Source organism: Brienomyrus brachyistius, chromosome 21 (assembly GCF_023856365.1).
Source record: "Brienomyrus brachyistius isolate T26 chromosome 21, BBRACH_0.4, whole genome shotgun sequence".
NCBI lineage: Eukaryota > Metazoa > Chordata > Actinopteri > Osteoglossiformes > Mormyridae > Brienomyrus > Brienomyrus brachyistius.
Genome location: NC_064553.1, coordinates 16,265,927 through 16,289,787, shown reverse-complemented (window position 1 = coordinate 16,289,787; position 23,861 = coordinate 16,265,927). Strand labels below are relative to the sequence as shown.

The 23,861-nt window shown below is 42.9% G+C and overlaps 2 protein-coding genes across 3 annotated transcripts; both read right to left on the bottom strand.

Annotated features, from left to right (window-relative positions):
• Nucleotides 1-1,146: 1,146 nt before the first annotated feature.
• ssx2ipa (synovial sarcoma, X breakpoint 2 interacting protein a) lies at nucleotides 1,147-14,600 on the bottom strand. Its single transcript, XM_048989548.1, has 14 exons — nucleotides 14,444-14,600; nucleotides 12,742-12,877; nucleotides 12,126-12,280; nucleotides 11,748-11,951; nucleotides 11,325-11,435; nucleotides 4,631-4,766; nucleotides 4,416-4,491; nucleotides 4,155-4,335; nucleotides 3,914-4,061; nucleotides 2,661-2,797; nucleotides 2,402-2,575; nucleotides 2,188-2,287; nucleotides 1,966-2,098; nucleotides 1,147-1,878 (listed from the first exon to the last, which is right to left on the bottom strand). Exons 2-14 carry the CDS (start codon nucleotides 12,758-12,760, stop codon nucleotides 1,734-1,736), a joined length of 1,719 nt encoding a protein of 572 aa, XP_048845505.1. The 5' UTR covers nucleotides 12,761-12,877; nucleotides 14,444-14,600; the 3' UTR covers nucleotides 1,147-1,733.
• A 2,319-nt stretch (nucleotides 14,601-16,919) lies between these two features.
• Nucleotides 16,920-23,846, bottom strand: LOC125716837 (lysophosphatidic acid receptor 3-like). Of its 2 annotated transcripts, none has more exons than XM_048989619.1 (3): nucleotides 22,489-23,846; nucleotides 20,980-21,748; nucleotides 16,920-18,547 (listed from the first exon to the last, which is right to left on the bottom strand). In XM_048989619.1, exons 2-3 carry the CDS (start codon nucleotides 21,710-21,712, stop codon nucleotides 18,222-18,224), a joined length of 1,059 nt encoding a protein of 352 aa, XP_048845576.1. In that variant the 5' UTR covers nucleotides 21,713-21,748; nucleotides 22,489-23,846; the 3' UTR covers nucleotides 16,920-18,221. The 2 variants fall into 2 exon arrangements, with proteins under 2 accessions (XP_048845576.1, XP_048845577.1); XM_048989620.1 differs by having other exon boundaries at nucleotides 22,684-23,846.
• Between the last annotated feature and the right edge of the window lie 15 nt (nucleotides 23,847-23,861).

Here is a 23,861-nt window from a genome sequence, read left to right as displayed (position 1 = left end):
TATATATATACCATATAAACAAACACATATGTATAAGGTGTGTATGTATATAACAACACAACAGCCGTAATAACAGACGTAACCATAAGTGGTATTAACATAAAAGGTTTGTTAAATTAAGTAAGAATTAGGCCTACATCAAAATCCCAATGCACAGCCATACTGCTTTGCGTTGTACTTTCTTTTGGAATACTCCATTTGATGACATTATTCGGAAGAATACCTAGACTTTAAGCAATAAAAAATTATGTAACTAACAAATACGAAGTACGATTTAAAATTTATCCTGCAAATTAACACTCATATATACACAATTTCGCACACTTTATGAATGTTACCTTGTTAAATACTTTTGAATGGATGAAAAACACATATTCGAAGCGTTGTCTGGATGTAAAATTACCCCGAAAAACTGCTGTATTTTATTTAAAAAATATACAAACGGAAACTTTTTTATATTGAAATTTTTATATGCCAAATTCTTTATTCACAAACGTAAATGAAACCTATAACATGGCGTTTTAAATGCCTTGAAGAATCAGCTGTAAATGAGAAGGGACATATACTGTTACTCCTTTTTGAAATACAAGTTGCACTACACGCTTGAACTGCAATTTTTTTGCGACAGTAATTAGCAACAAATAATGTTTACGTCTTTTTAAAAACTAATGCGCATGTGCACGTTCCCGTGCTGGATGGTGTAAAAGAACTCTGCGCATGCGCGAACCAACTCGGGCATGCGCTTCATTCGAAAGTTTATTCCCAGTTAGGATATGGCATTGGATTAATCGGAACGTGTAATTGTCGAATCAGTACTAAAGTTCCACGTTTAGCGTGCATATATCATAAAAGTAGCATACATTCGCTAAACTAGTAGTCAACTTTGAGGAAATGATCAAATCCTCCACGCTTAAATTATATTTTCAGTAAAAGTATTAAGCCATGTCGCACTACATGGTCAAGATCGGAGAACAAGAACACGATAACAGTTTTAAGCGATACCCAATAAAGCCAATGCTATGATTACCCAGGGAAACAGCTCTTTTCTCAGCAAACCGTTAAAAAACATCTTTCTAGATCCTTGGATTTATAATCTTAAATGAATTTTACACACATTTACAATTTAAACACTATCAATACCAGGAATGTGTGAAACAGACAAGTTTATTATATGCATTTTAATTACATTTAATCCAAAAGCTAAATTATTGCATTGACTGTAAGAGCAGCATGAGTAATTCAAACACCATGGATTTGTGAAAGGTCTATCAAGGGGGGTTTCAGAGATTCAAGTTAGTCTATAGAAGTCTAGAGATATAAAATTCTTAAAATGTGCAACTTAAGCTACATAAATTCCCCCCAAATGATCTACACATTACAAAATAAATACACTGCAGTTATACAATAAACTAAATCTCAAATATATACAGACAAGACCTATAAAACATCTTTGAAGATTTGGGATGAATATTTGTACTACAATCAGCTGTCAATCGACTAATGCGAGATGCTCCCATAGGATAACTGCACACACACACACACACGTTAAAACTGGCTCATGTGAAAACAAATTCATCACTGAATTTATTTTTTTTTAAAAAAAGATAGAATGAGTTTTTGGCATGTTCAGTCAAGCATCAGATGACCAATAAAACTGTTGTAAAAATAATCTTCATGGATCACATAGGGCCAGCATTTTTTTAAATGTCTTTATAAAGTTGAAGTGCAAAGCGTCAGTTTGGACTGCTCTCCGTGCCAACGAACGAATAGATACTGCAATCGGCTGATCCAAGGAGTCCCGATTTGGTAGAAACATCTCGGCTGAGGATGACGTCAGAGTCCTGCCAGTTACCATTCTTTGGTTGGCTTCTAGGTGAGCTGTAAAAGAATTACAAAGCATGATCATTTTTTTATTTTTTTTTGCAAAAATCAATTAAGCAGAAATACACTAAAAGTGAACAGTACCCGTGGTCAGGGAGGAGGCGGAGTGTGCGGTACAGGTCAGTTGTTGACGGGATCTTTGCTGGCGCCGTTTTGGGGGTGGAGAAAGCGTTGTGATACTGCGATTCTGGAGCGACGGTCACTTCAGACTCGGGACCTAAGGAAGGTCACAGTGTGAAGATCGTGTCACACAATCCATTCCATCCTTCATTCTGCTGCGATGGCACACATCCAAACGGCACTCACTCTTTAAGGCACTTTGCGATTTCTTACGGTCCAGAAACGGCGTCATATTCAGGAACTGATGTTTGAGCCACATCGCTCGGTCCTCCTCAAACGCCTTTCTCTGGCGGATGCAAAGAGGAGACCCGTTTGTGGTCATTTCAGAAAGAGTGAAGCCATAAAACATTTTTTCCTTAAAACTCCAGAGGAGCCCAGCATTTGAAAACACTCCCAGTACCTCATGGCCAAGTCTAATGGCAGCCTCTGTGAAATTCCTTCTCTCCTTCTCAAAATTTTTCTTCTGTTCGTCAAAGAGTCTCCACTCCTCCTTGAGGCGCTCCTTCTCCTCCAGCATGTAGCAGTCGTTCAGGAGGGCAGCCGTCTCGTCGTCACACGGGCAGCTGAGCTGCTGCTGCACTCGGTAGGGGGCAGTAGAGAGCCAGGTGGGTCATGTATTCGATAAACGGTCCCACCAGACTTGGCTCTCCAGATCATACCTGCCACAGCTGCTGCTGCGTCTGGATGAAGTCCTTACACTGCTGGATCTCCAGCTTCAGCTTCTCCACAGTCTCTTCGTGGCTCTTCCTAGAAATGACTTCATTGTCACCCAGTGAGCCATTCTGCACCAAAGATGCTGTGAACCAAGCAGGATTATTGTTAGCAAACACCACAACTAGCAGAATTTTCATAAACTGGAATAAGATACAAAACTAAGCTAAATGACAAATATTGCTTCAAAGACTATTTTTTTTTTTTAATTATGCATTGCTTGTAATAAAACATCACTAATACCAACAACTATAGACACTAGAACATGTAAAATTACTCAAAAATAAATAAAATGAAAAAGTAAATAGAAACAAAAGTAATAAAGATGCACTGAAAACTGAAATCGTTTAGTGTTTTATAAAGGAGGAAAAAAACAAAATTTAAATGCACTGCTGGTGCCAGAAACATTTTTTAAAACAAACTCAAAATATTCATAAATCAACTGCTGCACATAACCTGACAAACTCCGATAACTTCAGTACAGAGCCTTCATTTAAAGAAAGAAAAAAACAAAAACAATCTGGCGGTAAGCAGGAAAAATCCAGAAATCACCCAGGATTCTACTTAGCAGGTGCTTTGGTCCAGCTCAACATGCAAGTCATTAAAGCCTGGGGTCTGTGCACAGGGTCAGCATCCCTGGAGCTGTTTGGGTTAAAGACCTTGCCCAGTCGTGGTATTGTCAGCCACCAGACTCGAACCCACAACCTTCTGGACACCTGCACAGATGCCCAACTGACTGAGCTAACAATAACAAGTACCTGTCTGTCCAAATGACTAAGAAAACTGTGCAGCCAATTAAACGTAATGAATTCTGAGCCTTTTAATGAAAATGGAGATGCTTCTTAAATCAGTCGCTAATTAGCATAAGCTGGATTTACCAGCTCCTAGTAATACAAAGCGCAAGAGACTAGTTCATTTCAAACACAGAATTAAGCTAAAGGGGAAAACAAGTGGGGGAGAATCAAAGATCCATCCGCAAGTAACACAGTGGTAATTAGAGATGATTAGCGGAAGCCAAGATACGAAGAGCTCAGTAACGGCACCACAATCAAATCAGCATGTATTATAGTCAAGGAGAATCATTGGGAAATAGGAAGGCAATCCACAGCTCTAGATCCTACCGTTTCCAATACCTCATCAGGCTAGAGTCCAACCCCCACTTCCCCCAAATTGATAATGGTACATCCCATCAGGTGCTCACCTTGATTGTCCAGCTTCTCCATGTGGTTCTTCAGCCGTCTCCACTGCTGCCGGATGCTGTTGGTGAGCTGCTCGCGGGCATGCTCACACGACAGCTCCAGCGTCTCCCGGCTCGAATCGCACACCTCCTCCTCATTCTCGGACCCAGGCTGCAAGACACGCCCCCCACTTAGTCTGACACTTGGCTATGGATTTCAAATATTCCCGTAATCAAAAGGGAGATGAGAGAGGTGGTCATTAACCAGCTCGAGGCTGTCATCAATCGTCTCTCCTTTCTGGCTGTGCTTTCTCGGACTTAAAATGGAGACCATCTCCTTTTTCATCTGCTGCAAAACCTTCTTGAGTTCCGCATTCTCCATCAGCAGCTCCTTCTGCCGGCTCTCATAATCATTCAAAAGGGTCTGGTACATCTCACCCTCATTCCTGAAACACAGGCACCAAACTGTTAGTAAGACTTCCTAAGACGACACCCACGATATCTGAGGGCCAGTGCTGAACAGGACCTGGCTTCGGTTTTCCCAGTCTTCCAAAGGCTTCTCTTGCCATCAGATCTCCCCACATAATTCAAGACTTCAATAGCTGGGGAATGAGGTTTAAACAAACCATGTAAAATCCATATTCAGCATTCACACTACAAGCAACCAAGAAAAATCAAGCAAGGTCTCCAATGGCTTTGAAAACAGGGTTCTTGAACATCACAGCCATGCAGGAGACGTACCCAGCCTCTTGTCCTTCTTGTCGATTAAAAGCTGGTTCAGACGCTCCTTCAGCTTGCTGTACTCCCTCTCCTTACGCTTCATGTCATGGTTATACTGGCTGGCACGACTGGATATTATATTCTGTAGCTTTTGTACCTGGGGAAAGTTGAATTCAGACATTTCCTGCAATAAGGATGGGACGCTGACATTTTTAGGGGTGAAAGGACAGATCTTTACCATTTTGTAAACGAATATACAGAAGTTGCCGTATCCACGGACTCAGTTCTGCGGTTTACCGTAGTTAAGCTGCATGTTTTTCATTGTTCAAGTCCTTTGAGGGGTATAAAAAGCATGATTCATTGCTCTATCATCACTAGATTAAATTTTTTCTCCATTGCTCTATAGTCTAGAGAATTAAGCTACAACGTCAATCGTTTTCATTCGAGAGAGAGAATGTATACAGTACTGTATAATGTACTTTATTATTGCTGTAGAATGTTAATATCCTGCTGGGCATGATTTATCAATTTACGTCTCAATGTACCACCTGTGAACACAGGGGGATACTGTATTACTGTACTCAGCCACATTACGGACCATTGCCTTCAGACTGCAGGGTCCCCTACTAGGGCCATAGAGAATGGGGGGGGGGGGGGGATTAGGATGATTAAGGGCCCGAGTGACAGGGGCCCTAATATATGGATCAATTTTATAACCTTTTATTACAGTCACTGAAATTACGATTTGAAGAACACTTACGAGATATAATTAGTTTTAATTCTCCTCTTTTTGCAAAAACGTAAAAATGAGACACTGTACGTCTAACTGAAATGATTCAGCCCTGCCTTCACTCACATGACGCACCTGAGGCCGGCTGCCTGATATTGGTTTATGTCTGAAGTCAGTATGAATCCTGGATTTTAAGGCTAGAAAAAAGCTGAGGGGAGACGATGCAGTCGAAAGGTCCCTCTCATTATGTTAGTGTTTGTACAAACCCCACCTCCGCACCATTCAGCCAGTCACTAATATTAACATTAGCAAAATTAGCTTGCTAGTCCAGCAAATAAAACACACTTGCTGACTTATCACTGCATCAAAGAGCTGACAACATTCATATCCATTATCTACATCAGTGTGTGCATCAGCCCTGCCCTGGTTTGTCAGGCACAGACGTGACTTTGGCAAGCCAGACATGGTCTGGCAGGATCTGGGGGTCTGCCACTTAATCAGGGCCTCCGAATATGAAAAATATTGATACGTGCCACTTGGGGAACAACATTATAGCCACTGGGTAAATTTTACCATAGGGAATTGCCCCCCCCCCCCCCACCTCCCCGGGTCCAGAATATCCAGCAGCACCCCAGCTCCCAGCATAACAGGTACTTGTCTTCAGATGTACCCAATTAGCTCCTGAGTAATAAAGTCCACTCCAGTGCAACAAGGAAACACGTAATGAGCTTGCATGCAGTAATCATCCAGCTGGTAAGATAAGGGCAGCCTTCAAGTAAGAGTTAGCTGGCCAAGAAAGATAGACGCTAAAATGAGGCCGAGAGAGCACACACCCCAAAAACTGAGTTGTTTTAAACACCAGCTACGCATTTTTTGTCAATATGGATTCCCATCAGGTACAGGACAGTCAACCGTATCTGCAGGTTCTCACAGCACCGTTATTGCCTGGACAGTGAGACGTGACATATCACTGTGGAAGAGATTCAAAGGTTTACATGTGTGTTTTAACAGAGAAGCTTTTCCAGGAGGGATGGTGGCCTGGCAGGCTGATCTGCACATACGGTAAAGACAACAGCACAGGTTTCCCCACAGACGAACATAAATAGGACACAGATTTGCTTCCAGTAACACAGTAAAATTCTTTAATGCAAGGACATGTCTGACAGGAATAGGCTGCACCTGCAAGACCTAAATTCCATCTGAAGTACACCGATTTTCACACAAGCCATTTAAATACAAATCTGAATTTGGGATCATGTTTATAGTAAACTTTGGCACAACGGAACATGCACAAGTTGCAGGTTATCTTGACAAATACACAATCCTGGACACCTAGCCCAAGGACTGCACACAGAAACAGCCAAAATTAGCTCCATGCACAGTAACCTACTTGCGGCTGGTCTCCAAAGACACTCATGTCAACCTCTCAGTGAGCTCAGAGCATCAATGATGGATCTTCAGACACAATTCGGGGGAAATGCTTCATTTGAGCTACAGGAAGACTAAGTACTGAAATCTAAATATTGCCACGTTTGCCCAGGGGTCACCATAATCAAATTTAGTGCCAAAATTTGACCAGCGCGACCCCTGGCCAAACGTGATTAGAGAATATTTTACAACTGCAAGGTAGGCCTACAGGACCTGCAAGGTGTACTAACTGCACTTCTAGCCTTAAAACAGAGCTTTGCAATCAACCGATCTGCATGCTCAAAGCGACCTTCTAGAATCTGAAGCTGGACCCTCCACCACATTTTTAATTCTAATAAGATGAAATGCCAACAGCAACCATTTCAGTAGTGATGAAACATTTATACACCAGAGCATCCGATCCAGCTAATATGAGGCCAGGCCAGACTTTCAGTCGGTGTCGGCACAACCAGAGGTGGTTAGAATTAAAAAGGCTGATCCATTCTTTGGTCTCCATGGCCCACTTTCTGCTCAGCACATACTGCAGATAAATGTCTTGGCACTATCCTTTACAGCAGTGTTTCCAAAAGCTGCTGATAACACTGAAGTCAGGACTTCAACAGCAGCAGCAGTTCACACCAAATGCTGAAGAACAAAACAACCGACCACATCGCACTTAAATCAAGAAGCGCTGATGAAGCCTGGGTTAGCCCACACTACCACAATCTACAAACCTTATAGAATATTATAAACACCCATGGTCCATTCAGCCACCTGGAGTTTTGTTATGCTCTACATTCAAGATCTGAACCTATTAGCAGAAGCCCATGGATCACTGAACCTTCATGGTTCTTGGCCTCCCTGAATTTCAAAGTTCTTCTTTGTGATCTTCTACATGGGAATCCACCAGTACACAGGATCACCACACTGACTGGCAGTGGAAGGACCGTCTAAATTATAAGGCTAATAAAACCAGATTAAGGATTGATAAGCAAAAACCACCATTCTGAGAATAACAGTACACCTTCCTGAGGTAGATCACTGGGCTGCAATCCCTTCCCTGTTGCCCTGATGTGACGTTATGTGATTCATAAACAGCATAGCAAATGTGACAGGGAATATCCAGGAGCACTGTAAGAAAAGTACCAATTTCTAGTTTTGAGGGTATAATTACTTCTCACTGGGGGGAGTCCCCAAGGGTCTGTCAATTGTACCCTAGCCACAGGTAAATGTACCTTTTAGTCTAATTCAGCATTAGTCAAGTCTAATTCAGTCTTGATTGGGTCCTCAGGAGCCCAAACAGACCACGTTTCTACCAGCTCCCAGCAGGAAACAAAAATGTGGGCTGTTGGGAAGGGAGCAAAAACATGGACCCCGTGGGTCCCCAGGAACCAGATTGGGAAACACTTGCCTTAAGGTACAGAAATTTACACTGAGGAAGATTATTGTATCATTAATGTTATTTGTACCTTGGGGAACAAAATGGTGCCAGGGCTGTACCCTTTTTCCTTATTAAATAAGTCAAAGACCGGTAAATATACAGTAAGACCAAAGAACTCTGAGAATCGTCACAGGGGTTCACACAAAACAAGACGTTAAAGATTTATACTCCAATTGTACGAGTCCTGAAAGATTAATTATCTCCCGTTTCTAAAATACTTTGATCGAACGGGCAGACAATTGAGATTAACAAGACCGTACGTGCTCGCACAATTTACAGAGCACCAAACGGACCGCTTAACCCTACTATTACCCTAGGGTCGGTACTGACCCGTTTTCAAGTTTTAAATGCATAAAAGTACCACATACATTTTGTTTACTGCATCAAGGCTTTTTCTATTTTTCTGAAACTTCCATTTAAACAAAAAAACAAAAAAAAAAAAACAAAAAAAGGTAAATTATTTCTCTAATCAGAAATTCACTGCCTGTGGTCTTAACGGGTCAGCCATGACCCAGGGTACAATAAGAGATCATAAAACAATAAATACTGGCCAAACTGAAGTTACAGTATAAACACACTCTCAGCTCACTTTGGCCCCACACCTCCACACAACTCTGTCAGGCAGCAGGCCTCTCCCATCCCCCGAGCTGTAGTCAGGGGCTTATCTCTTCACACCTCCCCCGAGTAAAAAAACAGAGACAGCCCAGGCAAAACTGGCCCAGACCAGTTCAGTTTGGTGATTGTGACTGGAGAGAAAGCATCTAATTTGCAGAGGTAAAAATGGCCAAATTCACAGCACTCCAAGCTATGGATCATATCCTAGCTGAAGGACAAGTTACAGAGTGGCGACACTGATGAGGTGGACTCAGAGGAGGAAGACATTGTGGAGTGTCAGTCAGAAGACACAGACACAGAGTCTGAGGAGGAGATCACCTCTGAAGCAGTTTCCCCACCAGCTGAAGTACTACAGTCCAAGAATGGCAGCATCTCCTGGAGGTTAGTACCACCTGACGAGACTCGCAGGACAGCTGGCAGGGCAGCTGCTGAAAATATCATCACAATGACTCCTGGGGTCATAAGGTTTGCCATAACAAGGATAAGTGACATCAAAACAAGTTTTGAACAGTTCATGCCATCATCGCTGAAAAAAATAATACTTGACATGACAAACCTAGAAGGACAAAAAGTCTACGGAGACACATGGATTGACTTTGACGAAGAATTCCGGGATGCTTATATTGGAATTATTCTTCTTGCTGGAGTGTACCGGTCCAGCAATGAGGCCACAGCTAGTCTCTGGGACACAGCAACAGGCAGAAATATTTTTCGGGCCACGATGTCACTGAAGAGCTTCCACATGATCTAGAGAGTCCTCAGGTTTGACAACCGAGACATGAGAGCAAGACTTGACAAGCTTGCTCCCATAAGGGATGTCTGGGAGAGATGGGTGGGCTCACCATGGTGGGCACTATCAAAAAAAATAAACCTAAGCTGCCCGCTGAAATTGTGAATTTGAAGAACAGGGCACCACTGTCTTCAAAATTTGCCTTTACAGACACAACCACTATTGTGTCATATTGTCCAAAAAAAAAAAAACCGGAGTGTGATTCTCATGTCCACACTCCACAAGGACACTGCTGTGTCATCAGCAAAAGAGAAAAAGCCCATCATTATTTTGGATTACAGTAAAAACAAAGGAGGGGTGGACAACCTGGACAAGCTGACTGCCACCTATACATGCCAGCGCATGACCAGGAGATGGCCAGTGGTATTGTTCTACAATATCCTGGATGTGTCAGCCTACAACGCATTTGTGTTGTGGACCCAAATCCACCAAGGGTGGAATGCAGGGAAGAATCAAAGGCGAAGAATGTTTCTCCAAGAACTAGGGGATTCTCTTATAAAGGGACACATTGAAAAAAAGGAACGGGTCCCCGAGACCCAGCCGCTGCAGCTGTGGTCAGACAGCTGCAGACCATGGCAAGCACTCTGTCCACGTCAGCAGGAAGACGAAGAGCTTCAGCACCAGCATCCTCCACAGCCAGCCCTGCCACAGCCAGCCCTGCCACAGCCAGCCCTGCCACAGCCAGCCCTGCCACAGCCAGCCCTGCCACAGCCAGCCCTGCCACAGCCAGCCCTGCCACAGCCAGCCCTGCCACAGCCAGCCCTGCCACAGCCAGCCCTGCCACAGCCAGCCCTGCCACAGCCAGCCCTGCCACAGCCACAGACCCAGACCCAGAGAGGCCGCTGGATTACAAAAGAAAGCGCTGTCAGGTCTGCCCAAGCAGCAAGGACAGAAAAACCAATTCAATGTGTGTCAAATGCAAGAAATATATTTGCAAAGAGCACACTAAAAATGTCACTTACTGTCCTACTTGCACATAGTGTAAACATACAACCAATCCTGCTCCTGGAGAGCTACCACCCTACCACTGTACTACTAATTCTATTGGTTTGATTGTTTGTTTGATCTACATTTTGTAATTTATTTTGTATTTTATTTTGTCTTACTTGTTTGGCTTTGTCTTTGTGATTTGAATTAAAGTTCAACTTTTGGAAAAAAATACTTTTTTTGCCTTCTTCTTGAAGTAAATATATATGGGTCAAAACCGACCCTAACACCACAGATGTAACTAATATTAATAATATTGATATTGATAGTAATATTATTAAAATAAAAATTTTTAATTTTTATTTTTTTTTACAGTTGTGTTCTAATACCCCTCAGTAATAGTCAGGTAACATATAAACCTTTGATTTATTTGTATAATTCTCCTGAGGTTTATTTTACCAATTTTTTTGGACTGGGCCGTTCTATTGACATCATACGTCTCATCTTCAGAGGGCCACACCAAAAATTTTAAAACCAAATTTTAAAATCTTTTCATGGATAAGGAAGCCTAACAAGGCAACCAAGAGGTAAGGAAACAAACTGGATGATAAAAAAATGTTTGAGGGTTGAGGGAGGCTGATTTAGGACACGGGTCAGCACCGACCCGACCGGCCACGCCCAAGATAACAGATGGGTGGAAATGCTAGGATAATAGTAGGGTTAACAAGCTCAGAGTTGCAACACTCAACCAACCTGAATTTAAAAATAAAATTTGCAGTTCGCCAAAGAAGCCCCACATGCTCACCTCCTCCTTCTCGTTTTTCAGGCAGTTCTGTAAGCTCTTGACTTTCATCTGAAGCTGCCGCTCCCGTTCACAGAGCCCCGTGCTCTCCCTCCTGGACTGCTCCAGTTGCTCCTACAACGGACAGTTCCATGGCTGGACTTTAAATTGTTCGAGTACTCCGTAGCAGTGTCTCCATTTGCCCTTATACCTTAAACTTATTTACAGGAAAAATCAATATTTCGAATTCGTAATTCACTTACGTAGACTTAGCACGCCGAGAGACTATTAATCAAGACTGTTCCTATACCGTTTTAAAAAGAACACGGCATATACCATTAAACGTCTAATCGATGCCGGATGTTTCATTCCCGCGTTTTATCGTTTATTATCGGGAAGTTAATGAACCGTAATTCGGCACGCGGCGCTACTCCCCCCGCGCGCCACCTTCAGCCTGGAGTTGCAGAGCTTCAGGTGCTCCAGGTGGCTGGCGCTCTTCAGCTGCTCCGTCTCCAGCTCCTCCAAGGCTCGCAGGCTGCGGCGGTGCAGCTGCAGCAGCTCGTACATGGTGTTCAGCACCGACACCGCCTTCAGATCGCCGCCGTTGTCCAGCTCATTACACACGGCGGGGAAGCCCAGTGAGGACATCTCCTATGGAAATCAAAACCAGACGGTGTTTCCAATTTAATCCGAAATATTTTTCAAACATATTTACCAAATATACAAAAGCCTTGGCGCTCCCCAGAAGATGCAGAAGAAATTTCACTGTTACAGAGTCAAATGTTTGCAAACATCTGTATATGCATACTGTCTGCAGCCATTTACCTGATTGATGTATGAGATACACTGCGCTATGTTCCCTTCCGAGCAAAAGGCACTTAAAACGCTGTAGGACTGTTTGGACAAGTGCATCGAGGAGTGAGTGTGATTTCTCGGAGGATACAGTAACCTGGAAGAGTTGCAGGACATGTTTGGGATCTCTGTTAAAGTAAAAAGAGGGGGGGAAAACAAGAATGAACTTCCTATACGAATTAGTTAAACGCTACAGTTTGACCAAAAACCATAAACAAACAAGCAGTTACCGATACTACATAAACCCATGTGACAGGTGTCCGAAGTTTTCGTTGTCTGCAGGTAATCACGTTTGCAAATGCCATGCTGATGAAATATGCCGTCCACCTTCGTGAAACCATTATTCCATGAGCCAAAACTGCCTGTCGTGCCCTTCAACGGGCGCCAATTACAAGAGGGTTAAGAAAAGCAAGTCACCTTTAAATAGTTCCCATTCGCTCTCCTTTTTGAAAGGAGGTTAGCTATGTAGAACAAATACGCATCCGAGCTGGGGGGATGGGACGCATTTCCACACATACATTTGCGAAGAGGATTGAAAATCTAGCCAACAGCCTTCAGATTAATCAATATGCTATAGACAAACGTATACCCAGCGAAGACTCTGCCATTGCTGGCGTCCACCTATCTCCCGTATCCGCTGGATGCGAGAAAAGCTGGGAGGCTGCTGGTGATCGTAGGGCCAGTGCGACGCATGTAGCGATGAAGGGCTTCTCAGCACACAGGTCCTGAAATAGATGGTGCACAGTGTACCAGATTAGCGTCCCACATAAACATGAGATTAAACAGCACCCATGGGTCCGGGGAGGAGAGGGATGGAGGGGGAGGGTGATCTATCGAGTAATGAGATACCGCTCCTGTCTTTCTGCAGACTTTGGACCTTGTGCACGCAGGCGTTATTAGTTTCAGATCTGGATGTTGTCCAGACGAACAGCACGCCACGTGTTTATATCTAACCAAACACAGAATATACATCTCGTAAAGAAATCATTAACTGGTAAAACGAGCTCATCTACGTTTAGACACTTGCCTAACAAAACCGGTTTTTATATAAAATTGCTAGTATATGGTATATCGTTTGTACATTTGCCGACGGCTAGAGAAAGAAAGTACTAAGTTAAATGGAAAAAAAATCGCGTCGTGCGTGTACGTAGTGATCAATAAACCCGACTCGCAGATGCCCGTCCACACTCACACCTATTCTGCAACACACAGCACACAGTTCACACTGAAATATCAATATTAGAACCTGAAAGCATTGAGCCATTTTCAAGAATTGCCTTTTTACTTAACCATGCAACGTCACCAGTTTTAACGCGCTCATTTGCTTCCCAAAATTGGACCGCCGTACTCCGCTGAATGCGGTATACATGATGCTTTGCATACAAGCGACGTCAATTAGGGCATCTTGGAAAAGAGACCAGCTATTAAACATTTTCTGCTGTGACATAAATCCAAATTACTTCCAGATCAGACCCTGATCTACAGATTAGTGAACCAGGACGAACCGGTGCGCTATAATCTTGGCTCGCTGACGTTACCAGCACTTAGGAAAAAGACTATTTATAAATCCACGCACCAAACTTAGTGGCTGTATTAAGGACATGTGTTTTAGGTATATTAAAGACGTACAATATGTCAAATACACGTTTAAATTTGGACAGCCAAATAGGGAAATTACTGATAGTATGTTACACGCAAAGCAAACTGGACACCAATCAAGAAGTACTTAACCGAATCGCGTAAACTGCGACAGACAGTGGGGCTGGGGGGGGGGATTATCTGCGGTGCCTAAAAAGGACTGTTTACGATAGACTGCTTAGAGGAGTCAACCTGATCAGGTTAAAATGGGGACGCCACGCGGGACTTTGACACACATTCACCAGCCGTCATGATTTACTGACCCCTTACACACAGTGATGCTATAAAATACAAGTGTATCACGGATTTACAGCATATTTCCAAAATGCTACATCAACATGGTTTCCTCCACCATCCGCTACACCTTTCCGGGATTTAGTGAGCCCACGCAGGTATACAGGTGCTCTTCCACCATAACTCATGCAGTCACCTACTTCGCAGACCTAACCTAGTTACACGCCTAAATACTAGATATAGTCCAGATCGGCAGCACTTCAAAACACTCATCAATCCCATTTTTTTCTAAAATATGCGGTGGTTTATCAGCTTAATACCCGGATCCGATACTAAACAGTCCGAGCAAACCCGTTCAAATAACCAGCGACAGACGAATAGTGATCGGATGTTTATTGTTCTAATTATTTAAAACTCACTGTGTACACCGGACGTATCCGAAACGTGGCGACGGTGAAAACGCCGAAACCGAGCCCAACGGCCGCTGCCTGGGACGTATTTCGTTAGTCTTGGTCCATGACTGGCCACCGACTCCCTCCTATCGCCGAGCGCAGGTTGGCTTGCAGGTTTGAAGCCTTACGACTACCGGGCGCAACAAGAAGCACGTCTGCCATTGGCCACTGTGTCGTCAAGCAACCAATACCTGCACACCCTATTGGACGACGCCCAGCCATTAGGCTTCATAATTTAACTATATATTTATACAAGTAGTTATATATATGATGGCTATATGCATAGGCAGTGCTGGTCCCTTAGTTGAAGGTATTTTGCGAATAAGCAATGACCGTCCTGTTTCCGAACCCGTTTTGTAATTATACGCGTGGTTTTGTGGTGTTTTTTTTTATTATATTCTCCAAAATTGCAGATTTGAAATATTAAAAATGACACGCAAACTAACAAATATCGGCTACAGAGGGGGACAGAGTTAAAGCGAGGATCGCGTAGTTTGGACTAGTGCCCTTGCTTTTACACCTCAATTGCAAATTGTGTCAGATTTTCATTTGCATAACTGTGTGCGTTGCCAGAGGAACCGCCAAAATAAACACGATAGGCAGAAACAGATTTTTAAAAAACAGGCACATACACATAAAGCTTTAGTGTTCTGGATATTTCCTATTTCATGCTACCCCTCATTCTGAATGGCTCTGTACTCGTGTATAAAAGTAGATATATTACATGACATAGTGTAGGGGCCTAATTGTGAGAGAGGCAGCAAGAAACAGGGCCAGGATGACATGTGCTTCTGGAGGCCAGTAAATGGAAGCAATTAGCTTACATAAGCCCCCCACCAGCACAAAGCAGCTGGGGCCTTACCTCATTGTTTGAATGCCATCCAGTTGGGTGTAGATACGCCCTCCCCACCCCCATGGGACTTGACTGACCCTGTCCTTCCAGCATATATGCTTAGTGGTTGCTGTTTATTTGTCACAATCAGTACTAAAAACATAGGAGAATCAGAATGTATGAACATTAATACAGTTTTCTATGACCACTCATTCATTACAGGTTTCACCTGCTACTGTTAGAATATCTGGGACAAGGACAGTGATCCTCAGCACCACTGAGCAGGACGGTCTGGAAACAGAGCTGCCCCTTTAACATCACTAATTCATTAAGGCGGTAAATGAGATTTGGCATGTTTTACTTCATACATTTCAGCAGTATTGTGAAGTATCCTTAGGTCTGGTTGAGGAGAAACATGGTTAATATTCAATTAATTTGAATCAATTTTAAGAGCTATCAGTACGTTGCATCTGAGACTGAGATTGACAAACATAATATTAAGATAGTTTATGAAATATAAACATAAATTGAACTAGTAGGAGTGGAAGTTATTTTCTGTATTTCCCCATCTCAAGGTCCTACTGTCAAGTTAAATTTCAACATGTTCATCCATCCATCCATCTTCCACCTGCTTATTCTGGATGGGGGGAGCATCTCTGGGCACACACACATACATACTCACACACAAGCACAGAGCATGCACTTTCAGGACATCAATTCAGCTAATTGCATTCTTCTCTGAATAAATTTACAGTACTGCGCAAAAGTCTTAAGCAGTTGTAAGAAATGTTTTCAGCTATTTAGGTAGTAAGTACACTTTTGCTCAGAACAAAAGAAGTTTAGCATTAGAACATATACAAATTAAGAATAACACCTCAGCCATTCTGTGTCTTCATTAAATTTTACTATCAACTCACTTAATTATTTTATTTAATTACAGAGTCAATGAGATATAGATTAGCTATATGAGGTGTGCTAGTGTCAAAAATCCATGGGTGTGCTGGATGGCTGCTGCAAATACTGGGGTGATTTTAGCAGAAGTGACTAAGCTGACACACTTTGACAGGCATAGTAACATAGTTTTACACCAACATAAAGACCATGTAAACAGCATTTTCTCGGGCTGGCTAAGACCTTTGTACAGTGCTGTGTGCTTTTAACATCTAATGTTGCACTTCAGAGAAGTAGTTTGAATACCTACTTTGCTCCAGGGTGTAACAGATCATGGAGCTGGTGTGGGAAACAGGGGTTCTGGTTAACGAATTGGAGATACATTTATTATTATTATGATTATTATTATCGTTGTTGTTTGTTGTTGAAACAAGATGCACGGTGGCCTGTACTACAAAGCGGGGTTACTGGCTTATCGGAGTAACTTGTCGGATTTAAGGTACCACAGTTTAAATGGACTTCATATTTGTTCGCTTACATTTTGCCCAGACTACCTTAAATCCGACAAGTTACCCTGATAAGCCAGTAACCCTGCTTTGTAGCACAGGCCCAAGGTCCTTTTGGTTTCAAAACAAACTACTTTCTGCTTTCCCCTCCAGTCATTTTTACATGCACAGACATACTCAGGCTCCTAATGGAACAAGAAACCTTAAACCACAGTGTTGTCCCTGAACAGTATTTAATGGACTGAATACCCATATTTCGGAGCTACTTTTCAGTGACTCATTTATGGCCCAGAAGCATACAGTTTCAGTTTAGGCTTCAGGTTACATACGATTCTCGTATTCGGAAGTCATAGCACGCCCCTCCATAAAATGTCCACAGGGAGATTGTTTTTTGACATGCTGGACCAGGACAATGTCGTGATAATAAACCTGCCACATTGTTTGCAGCTGAAGTTTCAAGAGATAAAACATTGAAGTAAGCACCTCAGTTTTGTAGAAGTGTAGAAGACAGTGAAGACTGAGATCACACCTCAATAACGGTGTACTCAAAGTTACTCGACAGGAGTCCGGAAACATCAGAGTATGACGATAACTATTAGTAAGTGAGCTTAATGTTCCATGCAGACTTTTGCATAGCTTCCCATAGAACCAATGGAAGAAAGAACTGGTTTTACTCTATGTGGTTAGAACTGACATCCATCTATCTTAATACTGCTTATCCTGGTCAGGGTCTAGGGGGCACCAGGAGCCTATCCCAGAATGCACAGGGCACAAGTCAGGTGAGCGACCAGGACAGGGCATCAGCCAATGTTTTCAGTGTCAATCTGCAACACACACTCATTCACTCAAACATTTTCATCTTACATAACTTCTGTATGTGTAGGTAGTATGACAACATAGATGCCAGTACCAAAATGAAACCTGTATATTGAAATAATAGTGATTGTGGTCATTCGCGGGACCCATTGGTATTTACCATAAATTGAAGTCTGTCTATAACAAAATTAATAAAAAATAATAAAATAATTTTCTAAACCATTTGCAAAATTTGTTTTGTAAAAGTTCCCCCCGATCTAGTTCCTGAAAGGAAATCCATAACCATCCCCTCACCCCCAGTACGTGTAGTTAGATGCCGGTACTCCACTTGTTATTCAGTATCAAGTACGTACTCCTCTTGTCATTCAGTACCGGGTACCGGTACTCTCCTTATTATTCACTACCAGGTACCGGTATTCCTCTTGCTATTCAGTACCAGCAGGTACTGAGAGGTGCCAGTACTCTGAAGAGAAAAACAAAGAGGTGCTGATACTGTGTACTGGTGAGTACCGACCTACTTCAAGCACTGATCAAAATTCTCAGAATTTCAGCCATCGAAAGCAAATTCCAAGGCAAGTTTCACACCATGCATCTCCAGTAGGCCATGTCTTTGACCAAGGGGTCCAAATCCATCTGAAGCGATTGATAAGAATTCAGTAGGGTTAACATTTCCTTGTTCCCTCTCGGGCTCACAGTAGGTTCATTCCTGAAGCCTCTCCTCGACCGAGCACTGGCTCTCGATCCCCATTTCCTGGATGGGAAGAGTGTCTGAATGGGGCTTCAGGCTCCGCTGTCTATTCCTTGGCCGGCCCTTGTGCCTGAGGCAAGCCAAAGAGCATATGATGTTTTTAATGGTCCTCCACATGTCCTTGTCCTTGTAGGAGTAGATTATGGGGTTCATCACTGAGTTGAGGGTGGCAAGGAGAAGAAACCAAGTTTTGAACTTCAGCACATAGCACTTCTTACAGTCAATGCCATCCAGCAGAAGGATCAGTAATCCAGGAGTCCAGCAGATTACAAAGGCCCCTGAGAGAGAGAGAGTTGAGTGAGAAGTAAGAGAGTGAGACATCATGCCTTCCAAAGGCCATTATATTAATACAGTCCATAAACCTTTCTCCTGAACCAGTTCAAACACCACCCCAGTGTACACTTTGTGGATGCTCAGAAAAATCCTTCATCATCTTCCAAAAACAGTGATATATAGCCAGAAACTTCAGAGTATTGTGGAAGACAGGGGAGGTTCTAGCTATTGAGAAGATTCAAGTCAAATTTATCTGGGGCTTTCCTTGGCATCGTGGCTAAAATGCTCAGTGCTGGGATTAAAATGCTTAGGGCTGCAGCCCCAAGTGATCGGACCTAATGACGCCCATGGTGGAAGACGGAGCAGATCTCAATGAAGACTTCCTTCTACCGGAAAGTTCCTGACACTCTGCTACCAGGATAACACATCAGGATGGCATTTTCAGGGTTAGTCCTGAAGGAGGCTGAGATACTGATATGCATAAATGGGGAAAGGATGACATCATCCTTTCCACAAAGGTTCTAAATAATTAAATACGCGGAACTGCTGCCCAGGTGAGTGCATTTGTGACTGTGGGACATTTTTGCATCACTGCCTAATTGACTCACTTGACCACAAGGGGGTGTCATTCAGCAAGTCATCCCTGGTTCCATTTTCCTGCTGAATAATATAAAAGGGTATAAGCGGTTGGGAAAATGGATGGATGAATGGATAATATAAAAGGTCTTTCTCCCAGCCATGAATATTTATGTCTGTCTGTAAACATTGTGTTGACAGGATAACTCATACCTGTAATTGGTTTTTCATAAACGAACATACCTCACTCAATGTCATCTAATTATAACCTCTATTCAGATATGCAAAAGTAAGATTTAGTTACATAGAAAAATTCATATATGTTTACAGTACAGCTAAATTAACTACTTTATCAATTAGGATACATGAGTTGTCCTAAGTGTTTTGTTAACATTAAATAAATACTTTTTCTTAACGTTTAAAAAGGATCATAATATGAAAAACATGATCATATACAGTACATCTTGTGTATTACCAAGAATGAGTCCTCAAATAATTTACCACCAAAATGGGCCAAAATCAGCTAAATTTGGATTTGCATTTAGGAATGTGGAATTCATATCATCTTCACATTCAATTCCATTCATTTAAATTCATATCTCTCTCTCTCAGAGGCTGAGTGTATATTTACAATGACGGTGGAATTTGAGAACAATGAAAAATGGTAATTCAGCATCCTTAGGTGAAAATGACATCCTTATGGCAGCAATCTCACCCACTGCACACTTAAATCACGCCCATATCTTACTATACAGTGATTCACAACTATGCAGCCCATCACCACCCACATATGCTCTTTACTTAAATGTGTACATTTCACATCTGTCTCTTTTTGGTGAGGGTTATGGAATGAGGGGAGGGGGGAATAAATAATGAAGAAGAACCTCTCTGTGGTTTCCTGCTAAGTCAAGGGGGCCGTTTTGACCTGAGTCGAGTGTCATGGGGAGGACATGCGAACTCCACACACACGCAACCCAGGCGGAGACTCAAACCCGGGTCCCAGAGCTGTGGGCAACAGTGCTAACCACTGCACCACCATAAAGTAAGATCTTCACCTTGAATTAAGATATTTTTGTAGAACAGCAGCCACCACTTGGCAGTGAATTCCTCCACAGTTATAGATGGGACTGGTTTGATGCCACGTTTTTCGCACATGTGCGCAGGTCACTGGGGAGACGCTAATTAAGAGCAGCATCCTGTTTATCTCAGCGCAGTAAACAGACTAGGGGCACTCAGTGCAGACCCTGCGGCGTGTGGACGCCCCTTCGCTGGGGAAAGCCCAAGGCTGTCTCTCAGATCCCGGGGAGCCCATCTGCTCGTAGGGAATTCCCAACCGCATAAACAAGCAAATATAAATCAAGACCGACCACCGTGGTGTTATGAATGGACAGTCAAGTTCTACACCTTAGGGTTAGATTTGGGGCTTAAGGTACAATAGTAAGGAACTGCACCCTACTCTTGGGGGCGCTGTCTGGCTGCCCCTAACCCTGAGTCTCTGCCTGTGATCAGAGCCTGGCCTCGGCAGGACAGCCACATGTCCGAGGGCCCTTGGGTTAGGCCCTTAACCCCCAGATCCCAGGCACACCTCAAGGTGGCTGCCTTTCACTGTGACTCTCAACCTTGTATGGAGAGCAAGATGGGGGAAAAATCTGGCGGAAGAAATTTCTCCATAGGGATTAACAAAGTATCACTATTCTATTTTATTTACAAAAGGGATCATTCTCCTTAGGGGCTTACTGGGCAAGTATCACCAAGCTTTGTGAATAAGGCTGTAGAACTAAGAAATACTGTAGAACATCCATTGTTGAGGCTTGGGCTAATAATTCTGACACCTGAGCACCAGTGACACAAAAAAACACACCTAGAATTGTCATCACCGTCTTGATGAACTTGATTGGCATCCTCCTACGGTTTAAGCTGGTATTCGGGGACAGAGCGACGGTCTTCCTCTTCACGTACGCATACATCCGTGTGTAGATCACCACCATGACCAAAAACACGACCAAGTTTGACAGCGACCAGAAGATGAGGTAACTCTTGCTGAAGACAGGAGCGAGCGCAGAGCAGTCCTCAAGGTTGCAGAGGCAGTTCCAGCCCAGGCTGGGCACAGCGGCCAGGAAGAGGGCGACGGCCCAGACGAACATGATCAGCAGGGAGACCCGCCGCTTGGTGAGGCCACTGTGAAGCTTCCAGCTCATGATGGCGACGTAGCGTTCCAGTGCTATGACCAGTAGGTTACCCAGGGATGCCGAAAAGCTAATATCAAGCAATCCCTGACGCACAAAATACATGTTCACAGTCAGAGTTCGGGACACCTGGCCGGTGTTGAACATCAGATAGATATATGCTATTCCGGCGAGGAAATCCGACGCTGCCAGATTGGCCAGGAGATAGTAGAAGGGAAAGTGAAACTTCCGGTTGATGACCACGGCAGCGACGGCCAACCCGTTTGACACCAAGATGAAGGTGCAGAACAGAGATCCAAAGCACTTCACCGCCACCAGTTGCGTGTCAGTCCAGTTCACTTCCTTTTGGTGGCGGTCATAGAAAACAGCCATGGACTGGTTGCGGTCACAGGATATGTTGTTGGCCATTTCTTAGTAACGACCTCAAAACTGAGGAAGGTGGATCTGTTTTAAAACATAAAAGAGGAAATTCTGTGCCAAGGCGAAGTTTCAGAGACGAAGTAACAATTGCAATAGCAAAGCCACATTAGTCTACTAGATAGCAGTAAGATCAGTATATGGATCTTTGGCTTTCAAATAAAGGGAAAACTGCTCAAATAGTGAACCTGAATTTTTTTACAGTCCATTTTCAACGCCCATATATCTTCAAGCATAACAAATAGAAAAAAAACAATCTGATGAAGATAATAGAGTCTACTCAATGCCTTTCTGTGGGTATACGGCTAACAAACTCTAGTATTAACCTATCGCAAGGATAAAAATCATAGAAACCATCTCAGATTTTGAAATTGTACATTAACGATTTATTATTTTTCCCCTCTGTATGTATTATAGAAAAATTACATCGGCATCCAGGTAATTTGATAAAAAAATAATCTATAGGACTATTAGTAATTGCTTGCATAAAGGCTGTTTCGTATCCGTTTACTTCGTATTCTTAGTTGCTGGACCGTTGTGTAGAAATTAAGGAAAATTGACGGAAACATAAGAAAACGCATCGCTAAACACATTTAATTAAGCAAAAAATGTACATTTCTGTAAGCATAGGAAAGATTAAAAATTAACTGTAAGGCGAGGCACAAGGAACTCGGGGAATTAAATGCGAAAGGAGTTTCTAGTATCGAAACCAAAACACCGTTAAATTACAATGTGGCTGTGCAGATATCCCTGCAGGATAAACTTACCTTACACTCCGTCCACTTCGGACTTGCGCGAGACTCCAGGTTTAGGGGCGCCGGTAGTTCAATAAACCATTCAGTTTAAGTGTATTTACTAGATTAATACTAGAGTAATCGCGCTTACTTCTACGATATAAATAACCTGCACGCAACTGTCTGAAACGATGGTTCCGCGGAAGTCTGGAGCTTTCATTCCCTCACCTTGCTGGGGGAAGTCGGGGCGTGTGTGCTGAGGGTGGTCCATAACAGTAGAGGATGAGTCGGGGGTGGACGCGAGAAATGTTGATCAACCCTCACTATCCTAACCTCTTTTGCAATCTAAAAAGATGTTTAAACAATTATTTAGATTTTTTAAAAAGAATATCATGCTGTACGGGTTTCCATTCTGCAGCTTGACGCCTGTTTGGCTTGGAAGTACTGGCATTAATCTAATATAGTTGCTGGCCGATACCAGGGCAACCTGAAGAGACGTCCATAATAGTTAGGCAGCTTTTATAAGATTAAGATTCCGATTACCGGTCACGGAATTCACCTCGAGTCGTACAGCTGTTGTTACATTTATGGTATTTTCGGCGGTCTGAATCGACGAACGTGTTCAGACAGGCGTGCATTTCCCTAAGGCACTGATAAGGACTCACTCCTTATACGGCTCCTGACCGATGTGCATCCGACGAAATAGTTTTTGCGAGTCCTGGCGTCCCTTCTAGAGTGTATCTTGCCCTGCAAGAAGCTTGTTTATTTTTTTCTGTAAACGTACTTTAGGTAAGTATCTGTAGGAACATGATGGACTGATGTTGACTTCTTTGATGGAACCAAATATTCAGGGCTGCCAACGCTGAGGAAGCGGGCGGAACACTGACGCTTTCAGACTCTCACCCAAGAAATATTATAGCAAATCTACAATATTCCATTATAAATAACATTTTAAAATATAGTTTAAGCCTTAAAATACCCCCCCCACACACACACACACACACACACGCTTTAAACACATGTAAACTTAATAAAACACCCTTTGTAAACACATATGTGGATGTCGACGTACGTACGTCATACATACACACACACACAGCAGAGAACTGTAATGCGTCGGAGAAAAATCTGCGATATAGCGGGGGATCACTGTATATCAAAAGCGTTTGGGTAATTTGCAAATCTTACAGACCATTTACAAGGTGATAAAACGGTTACATACATGTATATGTGTGCACTTATCTCGAAATGAAAATCTCATACCAGGCAGTTGAATTCTAAATCTATAAAAACGTGAATTCCCTGCACAATTAGTATGTGTGTCCTTTTCTTTTTCAGCGTGGGACTCCTTTGTCATCTACCTCAGTTCCTCTTATTTAATGAGGCGGCATTCAGCCGTTATTAAA